The sequence below is a fragment of the Chlorocebus sabaeus genome, chromosome 8 (genome assembly GCF_047675955.1).
Source record: "Chlorocebus sabaeus isolate Y175 chromosome 8, mChlSab1.0.hap1, whole genome shotgun sequence".
NCBI classification, from domain to species: domain Eukaryota; kingdom Metazoa; phylum Chordata; class Mammalia; order Primates; family Cercopithecidae; genus Chlorocebus; species Chlorocebus sabaeus.
The window spans coordinates 84,106,012-84,127,683 of NC_132911.1; the positions used below are offsets into that span (position 1 = coordinate 84,106,012).

The 21,672-nt window shown below is 41.8% G+C and overlaps 1 protein-coding gene across 3 annotated transcripts in view; it reads right to left on the reverse strand.

Moving 5' to 3' along the window:
• The window catches only part of TPD52 (tumor protein D52), a 240,216-nt gene extending 219,681 nt beyond the window's left edge, over positions 1-20,535 (reverse strand). For 2 of the 3 annotated variants that reach the window (XM_008000953.3, XM_008000951.3), the window contains exon 1: positions 20,215-20,535. In XM_008000953.3, the coding sequence (XP_007999144.2) occupies positions 20,215-20,233 (19 nt within the window). In that variant the 5' untranslated portion in view covers positions 20,234-20,535. The remainder of the gene's footprint in view (positions 1-20,214) is intronic. The other variant, XM_038000360.2, reaches the window with a different exon arrangement.
• Positions 20,536-21,672: the final 1,137 nt, after the last annotated feature.

Sequence of the window (21,672 nt, forward strand, 5' to 3'; positions counted from 1 at the left end):
CTTTGCAATGTGAGGACATGAGATTTGGGAGGGGCCAGGGGAAAAAAGGTATGGCTTGGCTATGTCCCCACCCAAATCTCATCTTGAATTGTAGCTCCCATAATTCCCAGGTGTCATGGGAGGGACCTGGTGGGAGGTAACTGAATCATGGGGGCAAGTCTTTCCCGTGCTGTTCTCGTGATAGTGAATAAGTCTCATGAGATCTGATGGTTTTATAAAGGGGAGTTCCCCTGCATATGCTCTCTCTTGCCTGTCACCATGTAAGACACGACTTAGCTGCTCATTCACCTTCTGCCATGATTGTGAGGCCTCCCCAGCCATGTGGAATTTAAGTCAATTAAACCTCTTGCCTTTATATATTACCCAGTCTCAGGTATGTCTTTATTATCAGCGAGAGAACAGACTCTTACAATGGGAAAGAGAAACAACAAAAGTATATTTTACCTCTGAAAAGAATAGGCTTAAAACTTGAAGAAACAGCCAAAGTGATTTTTAAAGTACATTTAACAAAAATTATGGGAGGCCACCGTTTTTGGACTAAGCTCCTGCACTAAGCCCCAAGAGCCAGACCCCACCAAAGTGAGTTACTCATGCTAACTGCCACATAATCATACTGAAACTTTAAAGAAGTAGTAGATTCTCAAAAAAAGATCAGTTTTTTCTGGAAACAGGAGATTCCAAACTACCGGAATCAGCATAATAAGAAAGTCTCCCCTGCTTTAACCCTAACAAAGAAGTAACCTGAAGTAACTTCTTGTTAACCAATCAGCTTTTTTTTTCTATTGTTCTGTTTCCTTGTTCCTTTATAAAAGGCACAGTTCTTACATTGCCCAGTGGACGCTCTCAGTCTCTTTTATAGAATGGAGGCTGCCCACTTCCAAAATAATGAATAAATGCCAATTACATCTATAACTAAATTTGCTGTAATTTTGTCTTTTGACAGGTGCAAGATATAATTACAAGGTCACTTTGTAACATATCCATCGCTAAATGAAACAGAAAGCAAATTAAGTTAAAAGCAAGACAACAGATGTTAATTGCACTTATGTTGATTTTTGTCAGAAGAGACCCAAGTACTTCCTTGTAAGCAGCTTTCAATATAAACAAGAGCCCTGCACCTCTCTATCAGGTCAAAAATAGAATACTGAAACGCTAGAAAGGTAACACCAGTCTTTAGACGCACCTCCTAGAACAGACTTTTCTAAATAGCCAATAACAGCTCAGCTCGAGAATGGGAGAAGATCAGACCTGCCTTTCATGCCCCCTATCCCAAGAGCAAGAGGTGAATCTTGAATACCTTTTCCTACCCAGAGGCAGAGAGCTGACCGGGAAGAGAGGCCAGCCATATCCTCAGCAGGAGGATGAAGAAGCCAGGCCAACCCTTGATAGTAACCAACAGAATCACATGGGCAGAAGCAAACTGGAACAGCAGCACCAAAGGAGGTGTGAAATGCTGTGGTGAAAACTTCCTTCCTCCTCAACACTTATTCCCAACAACAAAAAAAACACCCACTACCATTTAATATCCAAAAGAGTAACTGGTGCATCTAGCTCTAAAGATCTCTCACATGAAAGATGTCAGGCGGCCAGGAGCAGTGGCTCACGCCTGTAATCCTAGCACTTTGGGAGGCCGAGGCAGGTAGATCACCTGAGGTCAGGAGTTCGAGACCCAGCCTGGTCAACACAGTGAAACCCCGTCTCTACTAAAAATACAAAAATTAGCAGGGCGTGGTGGCACAAGCCTGTAATCCCAGCTACTTGGGAGGCTGAGGCAAGAGAATCGCTTGAATCTGGGGGGGCAGATGTTGTAGTAGCCAAGATTGTGCCACTTCACTCTAGCCTGGGTGAAAGTGTGAGACTCAAAAAAAAAAAAAAAAAAAAAAGATGTCAGGCACAAGCAGGTCTCAGGTTTCCTTCAAATTGAGGAAACTGATAGGCCTGCCAAAGACAGCCTATGTGGCAAGTAAATGCTTGTGATTAAGAACCTGAATATCAACTTGATGGGGTGTGTGCAGGGGAGGGGAGAAAGGGAGTGTACACAAAAACATTTGTGAATAAAATTAGTAATTACCTTCATTAGAATGTGTTTAAGTTTCTGACAGCACATTTGACCCAGAATTTATATGTATATTAAAGAAGACTCTTAGGCACTAACAAATATGGGAGGAGAGTGCTGAGGTTACTAGGATTTTATTACAAACAAATGTCTTACTTCTATGCTTTCACAGGTGTCTCCACTAAGGTTATGTACAACTGACACAAAAAATGGTAAAGAATTACTTCAAGCATAGGAAAATTCGAACTACATTAAGTACAGCTGCTTTGACTGCAATGTTCCAGGAACTGAAGGAGGTTAATGGCGTGACAGATGATTCCAAGACACGGGGCCTGCACGGTGGGCTGTCCATTGGCTTCCCTTGGAATAAGCAGAGTGTCGTGCCTTGGTAGGAAAAACTATTTCCTCAAAGGAAGCAATGATCCCTCAAGAAGGCTGGACAGGAGTGAGCAGAATGCTTCCTTTCCGGCACTTTCCACATCTCATCGTTGCCTTCTGCCCTCTTAGGTCCCAGGCGCTTTTAAAAATCAACAACAGCAAGACTTTTTCTCTTTTCTTTTTTGGCTACACTGGCATCATAACATTCTACTAGAGGTTAATTCAATAATTCAAAGCTAAAACCCCCAACATTTGAGACTTGGTATTATTAAATAAATTACCTCCATTTTGGCAAATTTACATCTGTAACCAATTCATTTAAGGTAAGATTTCTCTATACTATAGAGAGGCAGTAAAACTTGGCGATAAACTCTATGATCTTGGGGAGTTCCTTAATCTCCCTAAACTTTAAGCTCCCTCATCAGTAAAACAGGAAAAGAGAAAATACATCTGCCCAGGGCTGATGTGAGGGACAAACAGGGCATTTGCTGCCCATAGTTGTTTGGCGGGAGTCAGGCCCTAGGAAACACTCCTTCAATGTTAGTATCACTAGCAAATAAAATACCTTTCTTTCCACATAGAACTGGTTGAAAAGAACTAAAAATTTCAAACTCTTCAATAGCAGAAAGGCCCAAACCATCCCCATCTCTCCCTCTGCATCCTTTCACTCACCTTTTCCAATCTCTACAAAAAGAATGAGCAGAACCTGCCCCATTGTGAAGGGCACAACCACATCTTCTTGTGTTCACTGCACAAAATAAGGCTATGAAATAGGAGTGTTGGTGGGAAAATGAACTCACCTTTAAAATTCTAAAAAATAACATTATCGTCAAAAGCTAAAGGGTGACTGGGTGGGTAGGCAACCTGGTCAGGAGAAGCAAGAGAGACAGAGAAGCAAGGGGCCCTGTCGTCCCCCATGGGGAGTATCAGGAGGGCTCCCAGGACTCCTGTGGAAGAGGCAGGCCCAGCCCGCAGCCTCCGTGAGCTCTAGACACAGGTGAGGCTCTCAGGAGTCGAACCCTCGCTGGTGACCAATGTGCGCAACGCCCAAGGTGGACGTGACAATATGACAGAACTCTATGTCCCGGCATGGCACCAGATTTGAACTGCAATTGACTCACCGCTTACTTCCCTCTCCCTTTAAGTGAGAACGAAAAATCAAATGTCCTCTTCATCTTCTAGTAAGTTTTTAAATTATGACACCTTTGAATCAAGAAAAAGGAAAGTTGCTGCAGCTTCTATATGTTTCTCCTAGGCCCAAAATTCATACAGAGAAACCCAAATAGCTGAACTAATGAAGTATGATTTTTTAAATTCTCAATTAATAATTCAAAATGTTTCTTCTGTGTTTTAAATCATGACATACACACCAAAAAAAAAAAAAAACACACACCTAAATTAGCTTTGAAGTAGCAATGAAATTAACTAATAAACAAAGTAGGGAATCCATTTCAGGGTTTTTTTTTCTATTATTCCTGCAGAACAAAATGTAATACAAGACATAAATCATACATAAATTATGTATATGATGATCTGTGACGAGAAACCTTTGAGGCTACTATTGTAATTGTTTTGGGGGGTTGTTTTGGTTGGTTGGTTGGGTTTCTTTGTTTGCTTTTTGTTTTTTTGAGACAGGGTTTCGCTCTGTCACCCAGGCTGGAGTGCAGTGGTGGAGTCTCTGCTCACTGACACCTCCACTTCCTGGCCCAAGCGATCCTCCTGCCTCAGCCTCCCAAGTAGCTGGGATTACAGGCATAAACAACTGCTCCAGGCCTGATGTTACTACTGTAATTGTTTTGGTGCGCCATAAACCATACTTGTATAAAACAGTAAATGTAATCAATAAATGTTGTGTGTGTTCTGACTGCTCCACTGACTGGCCGTTCCTCCATCTCTCTCCCTCTCCTTGGGCCTCCCTATTCCAGTGATTTGAAGTGGTGAGAGAATAAAGAGAATGGTAAGGAAAGAAATTTACAAACAAGATTCAGCATGTGCAAGAATGCAGATGTATGAGAGGGCAAAAAGGCATTTATGAAACCTCAAACCACGTAATGGTTATCACGGGGTGTGGGTGCCGCATATCTGCAAGGCTCAGGTTGGAATAGTCAGATGTTGAGCAGTGGAGGGGGACTCAAGGCATCTGAGGAAAAGGAAGAGTACAGAAGATCTCAGATTGAATGGAGAAGTTTGAGATAAAAAATATGGAAAGGGCCAGGCGTGGTGGCTCACGCCTGTAATCTCAGCACTTTGAGAGGCCGAGGCGAGCAGATCACTTGAGGTCGGGAGTTCGAGACCAGCCTGACCAACATGGAGAAACTCTATCTCTACTAAAAATACAAACTTAGCCAGGCATGGTGGCACAAGTCTGTAATCCCAGTGACTAGAAAGGCTGAGGCAGGAGAATAGCTTGAACCCAGGAGGCGGAGGTTGTGGTAAGCCAAGATCGTGCCATTGCACTCCGGCCTGGACTACAAGAGCAAAACTCTGTCTCAAAAAAAAAAAAAAAAAGAAAGAAAAGAAAATATAGAAAGAAGAGCACATGAAGGGATGGAGATGATGCATTTGTTGGGGGGGGGGAACATCGTGTTTAAGGTCTGCTCCAGTTATCCAACGCTACATAACAAGCCACCCCAGAACTTAGTGGTTTTAAACAACAGCATTTATTACAGTCACTTCCATCTCACTGAATTAGTTAGAAATACAAATAGAAAAGGCCAGACCATATTCAAGGAGAGGGGAATCAGAACACCTTTTGGAGGGAGGAATATCAATGAATGTGTGAACATGTTTTAAAACCATCACCAAGTCCTTGTGGGATGTCGATGTGGGTAGATTCAGGAGTGACATATGGATTTCTGAGAGAAAGAGTTGGGCAGGATATCAAGGTTTAGGAGACCTGAGGACATGTGATACTTGAAGCTATTAAGCTGTTTAGATGGCCCAGGAAAAAGAATAGGAGAAATATGGAGAAATGAGCATGGAATGTGAACATCTCAGGGGGGAAAGGAAGGTGTGAATTAAGAAATGGAGTGTTAGACTTTCAAAGGCTGTGGGGATGCCAAGCAGGTTGAGAGAGAAGAGTAGATATGGGATTTGGTGATAAGGAGCAGTGGTGGATAATGCTGAGAGATTTGGGCTCCGTGGATTGGGGTAGAGTAGAAGAGAATTGGGGTTGGGTTGAAGAGAAGTGGGGTGGAGGAGAATGGGAGGGCTGGTACAATGGATTCCAGGCCTGCGGGAAGGAGGGAATACTAAAGGGAAGGCAACTGGAAAGGGAGATTGTCCTTTGCCAAAACGGAGCTGATTATTTAATAATACCAAGTCTAACCAGTGATTTGAGGTTCCTGTTCCACTTTGGATTGGAGGGAATTCACAAAGTGCCTTTGAAAAGCTGGTTGCTTCATCAGACTTCACTACTTTTCAAATTTAATATCTATAGTCATCATCATGAACTTAATAATCCAGTCAAGAGAATGTCATCTGCAGTGACCACAGCCCCACCAGCCAGAGCCCAACCAAGCGGAAGACTGGGCTCCTGGAACCAGAGGCCCCTCTTGAAGGCTAAAAAACAAAAGGAAATAAGTTTAGGAAAGGATGGTAATGCTGGGAAAAATAAAACCCTAAACCAAGAGAAATGTGCCATGTCCTCTTTACCATCAGTCAGGATTTTCACTGAATCCCTGACACAATCAGCAGTGTCAATCCACTATAAAGTCACCAGGAGAGGCAGGCTTGGCCAATAGGTTTCCCCCTCAACAGTGACCTGAAGAAAAGCACTGACCGACTCTCAGGTCGAGGAATGAAAATCATTTCTCAAGAGAACCTGAGCGAGAATAGTTAACAAATCCAGAAGCTGCACAAATCAGTCCCATAGTCAAGACACCCCATGATGAAAACAAGCACTCACAACTTCAGGTTGGCCCTTAGAAATCACTGGTTAAAATTCTAAAATCACAGCGTTACTACAATTTCACTCAAATGTTACCTCTAGACTAAACTGCTTTTCTGGCTATAATACCACCCAGGGAAAATATAATACTTTCATTCTACAAATATTTAATATGTTCTTATTCTCTGCAAGGCTCTTACACATTAAAGTGAATTATTGCTTACAGACTTGAGCTTCCTGAAGGTCAAACTCTACGATATCACTATTAAAATACATTTTGCATTAAAAGCATCTTAACTAAAACCAGTGGCATCCACAGGCATAGCAAATCCAGTTATTCTCCCTTGCCTCTGGTTTCTGCTCTCATTTTACAAACACACACAAATGCCAAACTACTCATCCTCTCTACTGAGGAACTAAAAACAACAGTCAAATTTAATATCTATAGACTATTTGCTTGGGAATATTTGCTTGGGAATAGCCAAGCAAATTCCCATCACTTAATCCAAATTTCCCTTTAAAACACCCATGACTTCTTCAAAGAGCAGTCTCCCTTTCCGGTTGCCTTCCCTTTACCATTCCCCTCTTCCCACAAGCCTAGAATGCATTGTACCGGCCCTCCCATTCTCCTCCACCCCACCCCACCCCACTCCTTTTCAACCCCAATTCTCCTCAACTCCACCCCCAACCCCCATCCCTGGAACCCAAATCTTTCAGCATTATCTACCACTGCTGGAGTGGTGGATAATGGGGGTGGGGGAGATGCAAACATTCAGTCAATAGCAGCTTTCAAGTCCAAGTTCAAAGGTCACCTACTTTAGGAATTCTTTTCTGAAGACCCCAGCCAGGGCTGCTCACTTCCTCCTCAGCCAGGGTTATAAACCTCTCACAACATCCACTCTACTACAGCAGCCTAGTTGTATGTTTGTTTCTCCAGAATGACCTACGAGCCTGAGAGCAGGCTCAGAGCCTAGATCGCACCACTGCACTCCAGGCTGGGCAACAGAGTGAAACTCTGTCTCAAAAAAAAAAGAAGGAAATAACTAACTTCAATAGAACAGCATCAAAAATGTGTTTATGAAGTACTTATTTAGCACTACGTCCAATATCTCACTTGTCTCTAAAGAAATAAAATGTTTCATTTAAACTGGGAACCACTGAGTTAGCATTTTACAGAAATCTCTAATATTCAGTTTCAAAAATCAGTATCTATTGAGCACCAGTACTAGTAACAGATTGTACCTAATTTTCACGCATATGTGAGATATCAGCCTTAGAGAAGTTTAGTGACTTATCCAGTGTCTCACAACCAGAAAATGATGAAGCCCAATTTTGAACCTTGATACGACTTCAGGTTCAGTATTCTGAACTAACTTACAATTAATTCTGATGCATAAGATCAGACACACAGGCCAGACTCTGATACAGATACACTGGTTGGTGCTCCTTTCCATGGCTCCTACCACAGCTGTACTGTGCTTTTGAACAACACTTTTGCAAGGAAAAAGAAGATTGTCTGCAACTTTTATGTAGTATAGGTATAGGCTGAGTAAGGTCATGTAAGGATCTAGCCAGACATCACAGATCAAAATCCCAGATCTGTCTGTGCCAAGCTGTGTGCCCCTGAAAAAGTTATTACTCTGTCCCTTCATGCCCTGTTTCATTTGTAATGCAGGGACACTATTAGCACCTGCTCACAGGGTATGTTGTGAAATTTTTCAAAAATGAAACATGAAAAGCATTTAGACAGAACCTGGCATATAGAAAACAATAAATGTTGTTGCTGGTAACCACAGTAGTTGTATTACTAAAAATGACCCAGTAAAACCTCAGCTGGAAAACTTAAATAATTGTAATGCAAAGCTGAAGCTCTGTCACTTCAGATTCCAATTTTGTTTCAATTATTTGGAAAGAAAACATTTCTTTAAAAAGCATGAGATGTTCCTAGCCCTATAAACTAATTAGAAATTGTGGTTTAGGCCAGGCAGTGGCTCACACCTATAATCCCAGCATTTTGGTAGGCCGAGGGAGGAGGATCACTTGAGCCCAGGGGTTAAAGACCAGTCTGGGCAACATAGTAAGATCTTGCCTTTACTAACAATAAAAAAATTAGCCAGGCATGGTGGTGTGCGCCTGTGGCCCCAGCTATTCAGGAGGCTTAGGTCGGAAAATTGCTTGAGCCCATGAGGTCAGGGCTGCAGTGAGCCATGACTGCACCACTGCACCCCAGCCTGGGAGACAAGAGCAAGATCCGATCTCAACAACAACAACAAAAAAAAATGCAGTGTAAATTTTTCTTGGACTCCAGATTATTTTCTTAAAGACAACAGATTTGGGATGAAGCTTTTGTAGGGCTCTCCACATCCAGCAGAGTACATCTGGGGAAGTCGTGACCATTCAGATTATGTTTCCTCCTATATAAAATGAAAATGTACCAGTCCTACCTCCCTGCAGCATTGAAAGACTGAAATGAGATAATATGTAGAAAATCAGTAAGAGTTCTGAAAGGCCGTGTGGTAACATCATCATCATTATCATTCTGGGTTCTAATAAAATAATATTCCATATGGAATATTCAACTTCCATACAGAATATTCCAACTTTCACACGGAATATTCCAACTTCCACACGGAATATTCCAACTTCCATACTGAAATGGAAGACTGATCATCCCTTTGCTAAATGTCTCAGGCAGTCAAAATGTTTGCATTTTTCCCTCTTTATAGAATTTTTGTTCTGGTTTACTAGTAGCAAGCACTTTCCACTACTGTGAACATACTCCTTGCCTTTCTCAAATGTGTTTTTTAAAAACTACTACTAAAATGTGCTGAGACCATCATGTCTCCTAGGCTCAAAACACATTAGAAGTAAATAACTGGCTGGGCACGGGCGGTGGCTCACGCCTGTAATTCTAGCACTTTGGGAGGCCAAGGCGGGTGGATTGACTGAGCTCAGGAGTTCGAGACCAGCCTGGGCAACATGTCAAAACCCCATCTCTACTAAAAATATTTTTTAAAAGCCAGGCGTGGTGGCATACGCCTATAGTGCCAGCTACTTGGGAGGCTGAGGCACAAAAACCACTTGAGCCCAGGAGGCAGATGTTGCAGTGAGCCTAGATCACACCACTGCACTCCAGTCTAGGCAAGAGAGTAAGACTCTGTCTCAAAAAAATAAATAAATAAATAAAAGAAGTAAACAACTAACTTCAATAGAACAGTATTGAAAACGTGTTTAAGTATTTATTGAGCACTACACCCAATATCCTTTCAAGAATAAAAATTTAACCAACACTGTCTCTTCTACCTATGTATACACACACATTCTTACATACACACCTCAGGAGCAAAGTACCAATGTTGCTTCTATTTACAGATCAGATTTTCAGTGATTATATGTAAGACTATACGCGTATTTAGAACATATTCCTATCTCCCTGCCAAACCATGTTCCTTCTCTAATTCTTAGTCTTTTCTATCCAAACCCATCTGACTCTATTAATGCTAGAAGTCTTTGATTGATATATGTGCAATATGAGAAATATGGAGTACCTACTACATACTTGAACTGCATGCTGGGAATGCAATGTAAGGCAGTCCCTGTTCTAGTGACACTATTTCTAGCCAAGTACAGATTCTAGTGGGTTGGATAAACTACCATCTTTATTTCTTAAACCCTCCTGATTGGACCATAAGCTCCTTTTCCACACCACAATGCCTCCAAATAAACTAAGGATACAATGGGTGAAATTTCATCCTGTTAATAAGTTCCCAATCCAAAACTTTATCAAGAACACATTTTATATATATATATACACACACACACACACACACACACACACACATATATATATATATATTTTTTTTAAGACAGAGTCTTGCTCCGTCACCCAGGCTGGAGTGCAGTGGTGCGATCTCAGCTCACCGGAACCTCCACCTCCCGGGTTCAAGCGATTCTGCTGCCTCAGCCTCTTGAGTAGCTGGGACTACAGACGTGCGCCACTATGCCCAGCTAATTTTATATTTTTTGTAGAGATGGGGTTTTGCTATGTTGGCCAGGCTGGTCTCAAACTCCTGAACTCAAGTGATCCGGCCACCTCAGCCTCCCAAAGTGCTGGGATTACAAGCGTGAGCCACTGAGTCCGGCCTTCTATAATTTTTAAAACTGACATTTACATGTGTATAGCTGTAACATGAAACACACCATGCTTATGAGCCAAGGCATGTAAATTAATAGCCTGTCTGAAATCACTATTTTTAGTACCAATTACAAGTGTCTAAAGAGAAAAGATACAAAGAAAGAAGTACCGAAAGCCACACAAAGCCATGCAAATTACCCCCAAAATGTCACCTGGAAAATATTTGCTCCTAATACTGTATTTTGTTAATAAAAATAACATTAAAAGATCCACCATAACCAAAATGATAAGCAAAATAGAAAAAGTAAATATTTGCCACGGAGGGAAGGTGGCAGAGAACAATGAGAAGGCAAGACACACTAAGATCCCAATTGCAAAAAGTAGATAAGTAACAATCTCAAGACGGAAATACAAATGGCTAATAACATCTATACCCTCTCTAGGAAACAGACAAATTAAAGCCTATAAGCTCTATAATTTTATTTTAAGGAAATGACTAGAGAAACTGAAGCAGAAGGACTCCTTGAGCCCAGGAGTTCAAGGCTACAGTGAGCTAGAATTGCATCACTGCGCTCCAGCCTTGACAACAGAGAAAGACTCTGCCTCTTAAAAAGAGAAAAGAAAAAAAAAGACAAAAAAAGGCAATTTATGTAATAAGAGAAAATATCTGCAAACCAAGCATCCAATAAAGGGTTAATATCCAGAACATATATATAAAAAAGTCCTACAACTCAACAACTAATCTTATCAAAAACAGGCAAAACAGCCTTGCATAGTGGCTCAACACCTGTAAGTCCAGCACTTTGGGAGTCTGAGGCAGGAGGATCACTTGAGCCCAGGAGTTCAAGGTTATGGTAAGCTATGATTAAGCCACTGCACTCCAGCCTGGGTGACAGAATGAGACTGTGTCTCAAAACACAACACAACAAAACAAAACAAAACAAAAAAAGGGAAATAACAAGTGTTGGCAAAGATGGAGAGAAACTGGAATCCTTGTGCACTGTTGGTGCACACGCAAATTGGTAAAGCCATGATGGAAAACAGTATGGAGGTTCCGAAAAAATTAAAACAGAATTACCGTATAATCCAGCAATCCCATCTCTAGGTATATATCTAAAAGAAGTGAACACAGGCTCTCAAAGAGATATTTGCACACTCATGCTCATTATAGCATTATTCACAATAGCCAAGATGTGGAAGCAACCTTACTTTCCATTGACAGATACATAATAAAGAAAATGTAGTACATATATACAATGGAATATTATTCAGCCTGAAGAAGGAAATTGGGTCACATGCTACATATGCATGAGCACCGACATCATGCTAAGTAAAATAAGCATGATTCCACTTATATGAGGTATCTAAAGTGGTCAAACTCATAAAATCATAGTTTCTATGATTGTTACCAGGGGTAGGGGATGGAGGAATGGGGAAGTTGGGAAGCTGTTGTTCAATAAGTACAGAGTTTCCACTTTGAAAAATGAAAAAGTTTCAGAGATCTGTTGCACAAAGAGGTACACACAGTTAACACTATCGTACTGTACATTTAAAAATGATTAAAATGGTAAATTTTATTATGTATTTTTTTACCACAAGAAAAAAAGGGCAATGATAGTTATGTTTTCCAGAATGAGATTCAGTAACAGGCATCAAAAGGCTTAAATATATTCACATCCTTTGACCTGTCTATGGAAATTTATCTTAAAACAATTTCTCTTAAAGCAGTATCATAGCTAAAATGGAATGTAACCCTACTCCAGGAGAGAAAGAGTTAAATAAACATTTGAATAGTGGAAGAGTGCAATCATCAAAAATTATAGTTTGGGGAAACTTTTTTAATGATGTGGTAAAATTCTTATTATCAAATAATATCCAAAACAAAACTGTATGTGTAGTATATACAGTATAACCCTAATGAACATATATTGGGGTATTGAATAAAGAAACAGACCAAATTCTAACTAAGAGAGAGAAAGAGAGACAGACAGACAGACAGACAGAAAGGGGAAAGTGGAGAGGAGAGAGAAGGAGAAAAAAATCTGCCAGCATGATTTTTGTTGAATTTTCACCTGGATAAGTTGATTCTAATGTTCATTGGGAAATAAAGTCTGGCAAGAATACCTAGAAAAAAAAAAATGACAGAAAAAAAAATAGAGTAATCAAAGCAAACCAGCCCTTCCAGACATTTTTACATTTTATGATAACAAACTAGGTTTAGCTGCTGGTAATGAACATACAGATAAAGAGAAAAGAAAAGAATGTAAGTACTTAGTCCATGACAACAGTGGTATTTCAAATCAATAGAGGAAGAAGCCATTAGTCAATTAATGGTGTTAGGCATTCGGGTGGCCAATTGGAGGCGGAGGTGTTAAGATTTATACCTCACATCTTATTATCAAAACAAACTCCAGATTGAGGAAAGATTTAAATGTAAAAAATAAAACCATAACAACATAAACTCAAAGAGAGGAAGGCAATTCTAAAAATGATTCAAAAGCTAGCATCCATAAATGAAAAGAGCCATTAGTTAGACTGGGCATGGTGGCCCACTCCTGCAATCCCAGCAATTTGGGAGGCCAAGGCAGGTAGATCACTTGAGGCCAGGAGTTCAAGACCAGCCTGGCCAACATGGCAAAACCCCATCTCTACTAAAAAATACAAAAATTAGCCAGGCATGCTGGCACGCACCTGTAATCCCAGCTATTTGGGAGGCTGAATGAGGAGAACTGCTCGAGCCTGGGAGGCAGAGGTTGCAGTGAGCAGAGATCATGCCACGGCACTCCAGCACTCCAGCACTCCAGCACTCCAGCCTGGGTGGCAGAAGGAGATACTGTCTCAAAAAAAAAAAAAAAAAAAAAAAAAAGAGCTATTAGTATTTCTTCTTGGTTAAAAAAAATCACTATAAAGTCAAAAAAGGAATGGAAAGCTACCAAAAAAAATTAATTCATCTCATAAACAGGGGCTACATTCTATAAAACACAATAGAAAAACTGGCAAAAGATATGGACAGATATTTCACAGAAAATGCAATGTAGATTGTAAACAGATCAAAAGAGGTAAACATATACTGAGAAATCATTTGTCCCCTATAAAGCAAGCAACAGTGGAAAAGTGTGGCAACATCCTGGCCACAAGGCATGGGAAAGAAAACGCTTACACATGCTGGTGGAAGTATAACTGGCAACACTTCTATGGAGCAGAATTTGGCACTATCAAAATTGAACAGCCACATTCTTCTAAGAATTCTTCCTACAGACACCCTGGCATTTTTGTGGAATGACTTGCATACACATACATTTGCTGCAGCTTTGTTTTAACAGCAAAATATAAGAGTGAAGGAGTTCAGAACACGACATCCCAAAACATTCCACTTTAACATGCTGATTATTTTGGGCTAAAGGCACTTGAAAAACAGCAGGTGTAAGAAGGCCACCCAAACCTCTTCTCTTTTTCCTGAAAGCAGAAGATGAAGCTCCCGTATGAAAGATGCCCTCCCTCTGTGAGGAGGAAAGAAACATTCTTACCACAGGAAATCCAAGCCCAAAGAAATCTGCATGAAGAAACCTTCTAAACTAAACCTTACCTTCCTAGTTACTTTTCCACAACTGCCACTCTTTTTTTGACCTAGTATATAATCAATCAGGCCAAGCCACTTCCTTGAGTCTTCATTCCTCTTGTGAGGGTAAAGGTATGTAATATGTAAAAAGCACTAAATAAAATTTGCATGCTTTTCTCCTGTTAATCTATCTCATGTTGGTTTAATTCCTAGGCCTCACCAGAAACCCTAAAAGGGTAGGGAGAAATTTTTCCTCCCCTACAAGGCAAAATGTAAATGCCCATCAACAGGGAAAAAGTTAATTATCTATAACAGTATATAAAATGTTACATCTATAGATACATACTACAAATGGCCATTAAAAATGGAGCTGCTCCAGGCCAGGCGCAATAGCTCGCATCTGTAATCCAGACACTTTGGGAGGCTGTGGCAGGTGGATTACTTGAGGCCAGGAGTTCAAGATCAGCCTGGACAACATGATGAAACCCCACCTCTACAAAAATAGAAAAATTATGGTATGGGGGTGCATGCCTGTAGTCACAGTTACTCAGGTGGCTGAGGCAGGAGAATCACTTGAACCCAGGAGGTGGAGGTTGCAGTGAGCCAAATTGGTGCCATTGCACTCCAGCCTGGACAACAGAGAGAGACTCCATTTAAAAAAAAAAATTGGAGCTGCACTATATAACCTTATGTTGAATGATTTCTAAAACCTATACCATATTTAAGTGAAGAAAGGTGCTAAACAATTTATGTGCTAGTTTCTATCACACACTCAAATACCTATCAATGCTTTATACATATGCTTTATACATGTGTATGCATACATACATACACAGAATCTCTGAATGGATAGAGAAGAAAATGGTAGAAAATGGTTGTTACCCAAGAGAAATGTCCTGGGAGACAGAAATGGGAGGGAGATTTATTAATAATTTACAAACTTTTAGTCCTTTTGAATTTTGTATTATGTGTATTAATTACCTGATTACACTAGACAAAATGATGTTAAAGTTTTTTTTTTTTTTTGAGACAGAGTTTCACTCTTGTTGCCCAGATTGGAGTGCAATGGCATGATCTTGGCTCGCCGCAATCTCCGCCTCCTGGGTTCAAGCGATTCTCCTACCTCAGCCTCCCTAGTAGCTGGGATTACAGGCATGCGATACACCACCACGTCTGGCTAATTTTGTATTTTTAGTAGAGACGGGGTTTCTCCATGTTGGTCAGGCTGATCTCAAACTCCCGACCTCAGGTGATCCGCCCGCCCTGGCCTCCCAAAGTGCTGGGATTACAGGAATGAGCCACCATGTCTGCTTGTTAAAGTGTATTTTTTAAATACACTTAGGGTTTTTTTTAAAGGGCAAGTTATAAAATGCAATATTCGGTAAGAAAGTTGTGATTTGTTGGCCAGGCGCAGTGACTCACACCTGTAATCCCAGCACTTTGAGAGGCCAACGAGGGCAGATCACCTGAGGTCAGGAATTTGAAACCAGCCTGACCAATATGAGGAAACCCCATCTCTACTAAAATTACAAAAAAATTAGCTAGGTGTCGTGGCTTGCGCCTGTAGTCCCAGCTACTTGGGAGGCTGAGACAGGAGAACTGCTTGAACCCAGGAAGCAGAGGTTGCAGTGAGCCAAGATCACGCCACTGCACTCCAGGCTGGGCGACAGAGCAAGCCTCCGTCAAAAAAAAAAAAAAAAAAAAAAAATTGTGATTTGTTTAAAGCATAGATACATGAGCAGGTATAAATTAATATGCTAACTATGATTTCTCGTTCTCAGCACAGGATTATGGGTAATTTTCTTTTTTCTCCATCAATATTTCTGATTTTTCTAAAATAGACAACTATTCTTAGGTTCCAAAAGGCATTTTTATATTCTAACTTTTTTAAAACTTCCACTAAATATTAAAATTCCTTAATCTGTTGGCAACATTTTTCTAATAAAAATACATGGCTACAATTACGGTTTCAGTACAGCTGGTACCCACTAGTTTAAATAAAATTTGGGAATGTCTCAGAAGAGAGATTTCACAACAGTCAATAATTAAAGCAGAAATAATTAACCCCAAAAGGAAAATAATCTTAGCCTACAACAAAAGACTCAGTAGCACAGAAGTTCCAGGGATTTGGGTGTTCTGTTTGGTTTTGCACTGTGAGTGTATTTGTTTTTATTACATGCATACATTATTCTGTTGAAATCTTGCTAAAAGATCACAACCCCTCCTACCACTCAGCTTTTCCCCTAGGGACTAGGCAGGCTGCCACATAAAAATAAATGCAGGAAGTGAAGAAGAGCTAACAAAGACATCAGCACCATATGGAAATCGAGAAACTGTTGACCAAATAAATTAACAGCCTGGGTGGGTCACACCCAGAGACTTGCGAGTAGACCCTCAAAATTGTTATGCATTATTCTCTACATTTGCTTTACTTTTAAATAAAGGATACCCCACTTTTCTGTTATTTATTTCTACGGCACAATTACAATGTTAACATGATAGTGACATATTACTGTGTTATTCTTTTTTTGAAGCCTTTCCTCTCTCCCTAGTTTTTTGGCCCCAGGAACCACTCCTCTTCCCCTTAAAATTATAAAGTTTTTTGTTTTTTTTTAATTCAAACTAGTATAATGTGTAGTGGGCTAGATGACTGTCACTTCTACACAATAGTGCTAAACTAAAGGTTATGACTAACATGAGAGCGCTCAAGTATGCATATTTATTCAGCTCCATAAAAAGTAGTCAGGAGGGTTTTCTACACAATGTATGCTCTAGTTAGCAGCACTGCTCTATCAGAGTAGGAAACACTACACAGTAAACGTGCTGCACTGAGCTCAATGCTTGGAAACTCTTGAGACGCATTATGAAATGTATCGTATTTTAAATCATTTGATGTTCACTGAACTCTCACTATACGCAGAGTATTGTATTCAAGTCCTACGTATGAGAGAAAGTAGAAAAACAGCAGAATCTGGGCCTGATACTACAGAGCATTAGAATACTCATGGTTGAAAACATAAGGAAAACTCTGTGTTTATTTTAAAACTTTACAGCTCTGTTAAGTACAATCAGTAGCAAGAACAGATTTTTTGATAACTTCACCTAAGAAGGTTGAAAGAGGCAATTTCAAGAGAAATGCATGTAAGACAAGAGGGAGGGCATTTAATTTTGCATCTAGAGTTTCATTAGGGATTTTTTGAGGGACAAATATAAGAAAACTCCATGTACATTACAAACTATTAAAAGTTCAACAAATCCCAAAATTTTCTGCTTTGGTTTTAAACACGTTGCCAAAAATCACAATTCAGAAGATAATCACAGAGTATGATAAACCTTATTTCAGCCAACACAGTTTGCTAGTGAACATTAGGTTTAAAATCCCAGGTTCTGCCTTTTCCAGTTTAAGGCAGCAGTCTTGCTCCAGATTCATTTAAGGCTGAGTCCACCCTACTAGTTCAAGTATCTTCCATGTAAACTTACCCTCCAAGCCCGGCACCGCCTTATCAGCAACTTTCTCTGGCTAAGTTCTGCTTCTTGAGAATACAGAGGGAAAACAGAACAAGAGAAAGCAGGAAACAAGAGACGGATTTGGAGGGACACAGAGGTTACCATGGCTGGGGCCTGCTCGCTCATCTTAGGCAGTCAACACACATTTCTGAGCACCTACTGTGTGCACTGGTAACATAAAGATGAAAAGGCAGGTAGGCAGATGGAAGCAAAGTAAGGAATGGCTAGGTGGGTTTGTTTTTTGTTTTTTTTTTTTTTTTTTGAGACAGAGTCTCGCTCTGTCGCCCAGGCTGGAGTGCAGTGGTTTGATCCAGGCCCACTGCAACCTCTGCCTCCTGGGTTCAAGTGATTCTCCCGCCTCAGCCTCCTGAATAGCTGGGACTACAGGCCGGTGCCACCACACCCAGATAATTTTTGTATTTTTAGTAGAGACAGGGTTCCACCTTTTTGTCCAGGCTGGTGTCAAACTCCTGGCCTCAAGTGATCTGCCTGCCTCAGTTTCCCAAAGTGCTGGGATTACAGGTATAAGCCACCCCACCCAGCCTTGGCCATGTAGTTCTAACACAGCAAAGCTTCGGAGTAAATGAACTGACCCTCCCAAAGCAGTGCCTCTTCTTTCATTCTGAGCAGAGTCCTCCACCCCAACCAAAGAAAATATGGGGAAAATATAGACAGGAAAAGACTCATCTTACAAGCTAAAGATATGAAAAAAATATGTCTTAGAATGAGACACTTAAACTAGTCCTATAAAAACTACATAAAATGTATTACCAAGTTGGAATACTGCAGTGCTACCAATGACTGTCATTCTTACCACCCAAGCTAGAACACAAACACCATTAAAACTAGTTACTCCACTCACGTAAGTAAAACACAGCCATTTAATTTACTTTGACAAGTACCAAACAGTTATTCTAAAAACATCATTATGTTAAACAACAGTGTAAAACAGATTAGTAACAGATTAGTATACAAACACCAGTGGACACGTTTGTCTTCATGTCTCCCCCGTCCTGCGTCGCCCCCATTGAAAGCCAGACAGACATAATGCTGACTTACATGGTGGCCTCTAAGCCGGCTAACAATATATACAAGACATGTGACAAGCTTTCTGACTCAAACATTTGCATGTCTGCTATGTGCAAGTCATCATGTTACCCAACTAAGGACAAAGATGAAATATGTTTCTAACCTCAAGAAGCTTAAAATTTAGATAATAATGTGTATGTGTATATATATATTATACATTACCTGTATAATGTATGTATACACATAGATAATACATATAAAGCATATTATAATGTCTATAAGCACTTGTGTTAAGTGTGAAATTAATCTGAAGGGGAGCGAGGAAAGCGTTGAAAGACTCCAAAGATTCTATCTTACAAGTAATTGAAAGTAAAGTACAGGCTTGGCCCAGTGGCTCACACCTGTAATCCCAGCACGTTGGGAGGGCGAGGCGGGTGGATCACCTTAGGTCAGAACTTCGAGACCAGCCTGGCCAACATGGAGAAACCTCCGTTTCTACTAAAAATATAGAATTAGCCGGGCTGTGGTGGCGCATGTCTGTAATCCCAGCTACTTGGGAGGTTGAGGCAGGAGAATCGCTTGAACCCAGGAGGCGGAGGTTGCAGTGAGCTGAGATCGCGCCACTGCACTCCAGCGTGGGCCACAGGAAGAGACTCAAAAAAAAAATGGAGTCTCAAACAAATAAAGTACAAGATAGTATATTTGGAATATGGTTTGATTTACATAAAAATGCACACATGACGGCACATACTGGAGGAAAACAAGCAATACATGAAAACTTGTGTCAGGGCTCAAAACAGGAGTGATTCCTGTCCTCACTTCCCAAGATTACCTACCTTGTTTTCTTTCTTCAGCATTTATGTATCTTTTTAAAATCGTGCCACACACATCTGCGTACAGTCAGTGGCTTATGATCAGCAGAGATCTCTAGGATGAAACAATATTTAAATCTGAAAACCATGCCCTATTACTGCTCTATTTGGGGGCAATTTCACTTGAGTTGTTTTCAGAAACAAGTGCACCCAATGCTATGGTAAATTAGACTGAAGGTTTTGTGTTGTGGGATTTCACCCTTCCTACGAAAAGCTCTCTTCCCTCAAACCCACGGACACCACTCCACAATTTGGGGGTTCCTAGTATGATAAATATTTGCCTTCCAAACCCTCCATGGGCTCAAACGCCACCAAAAATCCTAACCACCTGAACTTAGAAGAAGGCGCAAAGTCTTCATTTATGAGGAAGAGAGGGGTTTCCCACCTGGAGGGACGAGAACGACCCACTCTCCTCTGTTCCTGGTTCCAGTCACTTACAAGAGCTGGCCGTGCCGTGCTCCGTTCACACGGCTTTCCACCCAAAGCGCATCACTGCCGCCAGCCCCTGACGCTAGCCCCTTCGCCACCTCCCAGAACCTTCCCTCCCTCTCCCCCACACACGCACACTCACACTGAGCACATGCACACTCACACTCACTCACACACGCAGCCCCATCTGCCCCCGCCAGAGCCGCTCCTTCCAGGGCCCCAGGATGCCAGATCCAGATCCGGGAGATGCAACTTGCGGCGCCGGCCCAGGAGGCTCGGCACCTGCTCGGGCGCCGGGCCGCGCGCAGCCCGGCGCCGAGCCCAAGCCGGAGACCAAGCCTGCGGGGTCCGCGCCCTCACCTTGCTCGCCGCGGTCCATGTCTCCAGCCCGCCGCCTCGCGTCCTCTGCACCCCTGCCGCCTGCAGCCCGTCCCAGCTCGGATCGCCCGCCGCGCCGCCCCGCGCCGCGCCGCGCCGCGCCGAGCTCCTCCTTGCCTCCGCCGGCGACTCCCGCGAAGTCCCCACCCCCAGAGGCGTCGGGCGCGGCGGCGCCGCCCGCCCTCGGCCGGGAGCGCTTTCCCGGGGCGTCACCCAACCACCTGACCCGGCCGACCTGTGCGCTCCGCCACGTCGGCGCGGGCGGCGCAGCGCGAGGAGGGCCGGGCGCGCCCCTATTCCCGCACCGGCTGGAAGTCGGCCTGGAGGAGGGAAGAGGACGGCGAGGAGATGGACTCGGCCATGGAGGCTGCGTGGAGCCTGCTTGGGAACCGGGATGGCGTTTGCCTTCCACCATCAAGTTATTTATAAAATCAAAAGTTTCCTCCGAGGCCTTGGAGCTGCCCTTTCTCTGCATCTGCGAACACCTACTTTCCTATACTTATAGTAGAAAACACAGGAACGTTATTTAGAAATGCCAGTGGCTCTTTTTTCTCTGTATTTTATTACCTAAATAATGCCGTATGATGTCTTCTCTAACTAGGTCATAAACAAGCATAGGTAAAAATTGCAAAGAATCTCTTGAAAAATTATATAGTCCTTTCCATAGAATGCGGATTTTTTAGGTGACAAGCTAGGAAGATTTCCATATAATAAAAACCTGTTTTGAGTGCAGGACTGAGGACAACACTCAAATGAATTAAATTAAATGAAATTAATTAGATTAACCGAAGGTCAGAATTATCAGCAGAGATCTTTGGAAAATGCGTGTTGAGGCGTCGTGTCCGTTGATCAGTTTGAAGTTCCTGTAACAATCCAGTTCTTTTCATTATTAGCCTTAACAATCTGTTTTCACAGGGTTCTGCAGTTACTCCTCTTCCATGAAGTCACTTTGATTGTATGGGTCGTGGTCTTCAGATGGTGTCTCAATTTCATAAGTCATCTGAGGCTGCAAATGAACTGGGCTTCTTTTCTGTATTGCTTGACGTTGAGCCCGAAGCATTGTGTAGCACTCCGCAGACAACAAAGCAGCAGCTATTCAGATGTTTTTAAATTACTTATAGTTACCTGAAGTGACTCCATGCTATTAATATCTCTATACTGTGGCGCTGTATGTAAAGTGTAGCTCTCTCTAGCCTGCATCTTCCAGTGTCCTCTGGTGAGGTTTACTGTTTCACTCAACCAGATGTAATCTCTTCTCTTTGAGTCCTTCTACTCTCACTGCACTTGGCTCCTCTCCTGTGACACTCACCCCAGCGCTGGTGCCAGGATACTGCCAGTGTATGTTTCACAGTCCTATTAGGTTACAAGCTCCAGGTGGTAAAGTCCTCAAAATGGCCTAATAAAAAAAATCAAAAAACAGGCCTGGCGCGGTGGCTCACG